General features: G+C 48.1%; 1 protein-coding gene across 1 annotated transcript in view; it reads left to right on the top strand.

Annotated features, from left to right (window-relative positions):
• The first annotated feature begins 2,610 nt into the window (after positions 1–2,610).
• The window catches only part of TTYH2 (tweety family member 2), a 70,771-nt gene continuing 67,420 nt past the window's right edge, over positions 2,611–5,961 (top strand). The window contains exon 1 of the mRNA XM_040437151.1: positions 2,611–2,826. Within this exon, the coding sequence (XP_040293085.1) occupies positions 2,698–2,826 (129 nt within the window). The 5' untranslated portion in view covers positions 2,611–2,697. The remainder of the gene's footprint in view (positions 2,827–5,961) is intronic.

Raw genomic sequence — 5,961 nt, 5'->3', positions numbered from 1 at the left:
GCACCTGGGAAACTTGACAGCCCAGGAGGAGTTTCCTAGACGCTCGTGAGTTGGCAAATATGCCATTCAGTCTGAAATAACTCGATGTGCTGGCAGCTTGGCACATGCCATTCCTCATTGCAGCTTGCACTAGTAATCAGATTTTCTGAATGTGGAAAACCAAGCGGCTCCGGCCTGCTGTTTCCGTATGGTTTGGATGATGGTCCTCCCAGGTGAGATCAAGCTAGGGCGACATGGGCGGAAAAATCGACAGCGGCGGCATCACTGTGGGAACAGTCAGAGGACTCCTTTATGTTGGCACTGCCCAAAGGACAGAATGGGAATGGATCTGTAGGATACGCCATCACTTTATGACCACTGGGACCTTCATCCATTCTGAGAATGAAGGGGACACAGTCCTAGTATAGTGCTGCGTCCCCTTCACTGTATTAGCCTGTACAGCGACCCCCAACCACCTACTGATCAGGGCACTACGGCTGCATTCACGTAAATGGGGCCAACTGCAGTTCCCTGCCCACTAACGTATCACTAAGAGGACGGACCACTAAATCAGTACTGAGGCCCCTTCCTTCTCAGGATCGGTGAGGGTCCCAGAAACTGATGGTATGTCCTAACAATATTCCACCAATTAATAAGATGGGGATACCCCTTTAAAGAAATTTTGGTTTTTGGGTCACTGACAGCAAAGAAGGCACACAAGAAAATAAAAATTACAATACCCGGAGGTGCCACAAGATGGCGCACAGAGCAGTTCTAATATTTACCCAAGACCTGATCATTTCCACTACAGTGATCAGTAAACCTCATGCAGGGATTGTCACCGGGCTATGGTCACGCCATGCGTACCGTATAGTAGTTACTGGAAAAGTCACCTGATGCTCATGTAGAACGCAGCCGCCGAATCGGCAACGATCAGCTGTGTGTCACTTCCTTTTTCAGAAGGGACCGCGATTAAACGCTTTCAGTAGGACATCGTGTCACTTGGTAGCCATAGTGTTTGCACAAGGTCACGATGACCTGAGGGTCCAGAGGGCGGGTGGGGGTTATAGCTATAAGGGCACTTTCACACTTGCGTTGTTAGAATCCGGCAGGCTGTTCCGACAACGGAACTGCCTGCCGGATCCGGCAATCCGTATACAAACGGAAAGCTGTTTTTTCCGGATCCGGTATTCTCATCCGGAATAACGGATCCGGTATTTAAATATTTTTTTTCAAAGATCAAAAGAGAAACCCGCTCCTCCTATGTCCCGGCGCATGCGCAGACCGGAAAACCGGATCCGGCAATTTCTGACCTCTCATCTCTAATAGCCATGAGAGGTCAGAGGTAGCAGTCACACCACAGCCCTGTGCCTGAGGGGCCCCCCTGCCACATAAGATACCAGTACTATGAATGGCGCTACATAGGCATTTATCCGTATTTTTCCGTAATTTACGCCTCTGCCACTAATACACGTTAATTTCTAGTCCTCTCAGGATAGTTTGCTGGGGTTCTGGAGTACCCCTTTAAGTGGAGGAATTGTATGGCACCGATAGGCGTAGCTGGTACAAATTTTGCACATAGATGACGACCGGCCATTGCTGGTCTGCCCCCTCTGTGACATAATCTTGCCCCCCGTCCTATGGCGTAACAAATGCAATGTCTGATTATCCAGAAAATTGGATAATTGACTATTTAGAGTGACTTAATGTCATCTGATGGGCCGGGGTGGGTCACACACGCGAAAGTAACGAGGATCAAATTAATATTGTAGGGATAGCAGGACGCTGGCGGTGAGTGCACGCGGTCGCCATGTCCAAGTGGGGCAACGGTTCAAATATAATTACCGGCCTAATGACAGCCCTGTGACTTTAATGAGGGGCGTGTGACTGCACAAAGGTCAAACGCAGCGCCACAAAGCGTCTTGTGATACCGTATCCCACCCTGCTCTGACTGAACTTCTTCAGGCAGCAATACTGAAGTCTGTGGGTGTTAGTGAGGGCACCAGGCCCACATTCTCCCCTATTGTGGGGGTCCGAGAGGTGGGGACCCCCCACTTATAACTCATTTATAGACACAATCTTATTCTTCCATACATAATTGGATGACCCTACCAGGTCTCACCTCCCTTTCCCACTACCCCTCCTGCTGTGAGTGGTACGCGCTGCGCGGTCCTGCCCCCTCTCACTTCCAGTCAGTGGTACGCGCTGCGCGGTCCTGCCCCCTCTCCCTCTAGTCAGTGGTACGCGCTACGCGGTCCTGCCCCCTCTCCCTCCAGTCAGTGGTACGCGCTGCGCGGTCCTGCCCCCTCTCCCTCCAGTCAGTGGTACGCGCTGCGCGGTCCTGCCCCCTCTCACTTCCAGTCAGTGGTACGCGCTGCGCGGTCCTGCCCCCTCTCCCTCTAGTCAGTGGTACGCGCTACGCGGTCCTGCCCCCTCTCCCTCCAGTCAGTGGTAGGCGCTGCGCGGTCCTGCCCCCTCTCCCTCCAGTCAGTGGTACGCGCTGCGCGGTCCTGCCCCCTCTCCCTCCAGTCAGTGGTAGGCGCTGCGCGGTCCTGCCCCCTCTCACTTCCAGCCAGTGGTACGCGCTGCGCGGACACGCCTCCTCCCGTGTGTGGCGCGCCGCGCCGCGCGCCCCCGCCAGTCTCTTCCCCTCAGTCAGTCAGTGTCCGGCTGTGCCGGGGATGTGAGCTCCGGTCCCGGGAAGATAAGCCGTCGGGGATGGCGGCTGCACGCGTGGAATACATCACGCCCTGGTGGGTTTACTGGCTGCACAACATCCCGCACGTGGAATTCTCCCTGAGACCCGTAAGCAGCGACTTTAACCCGACAGCCCCGGAGTACCGGGAGGTGAGTGCCCAAAACTCTGCAAAGTCCCCTGTCCTGTGTGTCACCATGGGGCAGGGGTGTCAGGACTGCTGTGTATACTCCTCTAGTATTGTATATGTGATAATAGTGAGCCTCATATATATCACCACGGGGGAGGATATGCAATAATGGTGCTCCATATACATCACTATACGGCGGTATATGTAATAATGGTGCTCCATATATCACTATAGGGCGGTATGTGTAATAATGGTGCTCCATATATCACTATACGGCGGTATATGTAATAATGGTGCTTCATATATCACCACGGGGGAGGATATGCAATAATGGTGCTCCATATACATCACTATAGGGCGGTATATGTAATAATGGTGCTTCATATATCACTATAGGGCGGTATATGTAATAATGGTGCTTCATATATCACTATAGGGCGGTATATGTAATAATGCTGCTCCATATATCACTATAGGGCGGTATGTGTAATAATGGTGCTTCATATATCACTATAGGGCGGTATGTGTAATAATGGTGCCCCATATATCACTACTACTGGGCAGTATATATAATAATGGTGCTCCATATACATCACTATACGGCGGTATATGTAATAATGGTGCTTCATATATCACTATAGGGCGGTATATGTAATGGTGCTCCATATATCACTACTACTGGGTAGTATATATAATAATGGTGCTCCATATATCACTACTACTGGGTAGTATATATAATAATGGTGCTCCATATATCACTACTACTGGGTAGTATATATAATAATGGTGCTCCATATATCACTACTACTGGGTAGTATATATAATAATGGTGCTCCATATATCACTACTACTGGGTAGTATATATAATAATGGTGCTCCATATATCACTACTACTGGGTAGTATATATAATAATGGTGCTCCATATATCACTACTACTGGGTAGTATATATAATAATGGTGCTCCATATATCACTACTACTGGGTAGTATATATAATAATGGTGCTCCATATATCACTACTACTGGGTAGTATATATAATAATGGTGCTCCATATATCACTATAGGGCGGTATATATAATAATGGTGCTCCATATATCACTATAGGGTGGTATATGTAATAATAGTGCTTCATATATCACTATAGGGCAGTATGTAATAATGGTGCTCCATATATCACTACTACTGGGCAGTATATATAATAATGGTGCTCCATATAGCACTATAGGGCGGTATATGTAATATTGGTGCTCCATATATCACTATACGGCAGTATATGTAATAATGGTGCTTCATATATCACTATAGGGCGGTATATGTAATAATGGTGCTCCATATACATCACTATAGGGCGGTATATGTAATAATGGTGCTCCATATACATCACTATAGGGCAGTATATATAATAATGGTGCTTCATGTATCACTATAGGGCGGTATATGTAATAATGGTGCTCCATGTATCACTATAGGGCAGTATATATAATAATGGTGCTTCATGTATCACTACTACTGGGCAGTATATATAATAATGGTGCTCTATATATCACTATAGGGCAGTATATATAATAATGGTGCTCCATATATCACTATAGGGCAGTATATATAATAATGGTGCTCCATATACATCACTATAGGGCGGTATATGTAATAATGGTGCTCCATATATCACTATAGGGCGGTATATGCAATAATGGTGCTATATCACTACTGAGCAGTACATAAGTGTCCCGAAGCTCTGTCTTATTTTCATAAAGGGGTATTCCTATCATCAAGTCATGCTGTAACATTTTGATCATGGGGTCAAACCTCTGGAAGGGAAGGGACTGGTAACCCGCTATACAGGGAGCAGTGATGAGGTTAGGGGCTCTGCCTCTACGTGGCGGTAGTTGGGGTATTCCAGCTCCAGAGGTAGAGTTTTTAAAGATGATGGATAAGAGGGAAGGAGGTGACACTGTCCTACCCGGACTGGTGTGACGTGGTGGCGGTATGATGGGAGCACTGTAATAGGCATTAGTAGGCACTGTAGGTATCATACCAGCTACGTGGTGGCAGCACTATATGGTATTGTCCCAGCTATAGGACGTACACATTATACAGTCTCTGGGCTCAGCTCACGCTTCCTTAAAGGGCTCCTCCACTTCTGCTGTCTGCACCCAGTGTGGGGAGAACCTGCACACCACCCACAGCCCTATGCAAGGTGAACCTGGGATGTATCCGCGGCAGAAAGCAACACTTGCTGTGGGTGTGGCAGGGAGCTACAAAGACAGGAACCCCTTTATGTATTTCTTGCTGTCAGTGAATGGGAACATGCTTGTTTACATCCATCAAATGTGAATGTTTATGCACTTAAAGGGCATCTGTCAGCAGGCTTGTACCTATGACACTGGCTGACCTGTTGTCATCTGTGTCGGTCCCATGTTCATATGTGCCTGCATTGCTGAGAAAAATGATGTTATAATATATGCAAATGAGCCTCTAGGAGCAACGGGGGCGTTGCCATTACTCCTAGAGGCTCTGCTCTCTCTGCAACTGCCGCGCCCTCTGCACTTTGACAGGGCCAGCTGTGATGACATTTATACTGACGGGTCCTGTCAATCAAAGTGCAGAGGGCACGGCAGTTGCAGAGAGAGCAGAGCCTCTAGGAGTAATGGCAACGCCCCCGTTGCTCCTAGAGGCTCATTTGCATATATTATAACTTCATTTTTCTCAGGAACACGGGCACATATGGACATGGGACCAATACAGATGCCTTCAGCTGCCAACAGGTCAGCCAGTGTCATAGGTACAAGCCTGCTGACAGATGTCCTTTAGTACTTTTCACAGCTGAGATTTTGCTACAGTTCTATCCACTGCAGGCAATCCTCTGTGAGCTAAACACATTGGCATCACAAATGTAATAGTTTGTTACATTTTACCTGCACTGATACATTGTATCATCCTGGAGTCCTGGCTGCTCATACACTGATGGCGTATCGCTATGGTAGGCCCCCAATGTCTGATAGGTGGGGGTCCCATCCTGAGAATGGGCCTTGAGCGCACAGCGCATGCGCTTCGTGCTCTCCATTCATTTCTATTGGAGTTCTGAAAATTGCTGAGCGAGCGCATCCACCGCTCCATTCACTCCTATGGGACTGTCAGAGGTAGCTGAGCCAGGGT

Source organism: Bufo bufo, chromosome 6, assembly GCF_905171765.1.
Source record: "Bufo bufo chromosome 6, aBufBuf1.1, whole genome shotgun sequence".
NCBI classification, from domain to species: Eukaryota; Metazoa; Chordata; class Amphibia; order Anura; family Bufonidae; genus Bufo; species Bufo bufo.
Note: the sequence above shows the minus strand (reverse complement) of the source record. Positions and strands in the feature narration are given on the sequence as shown.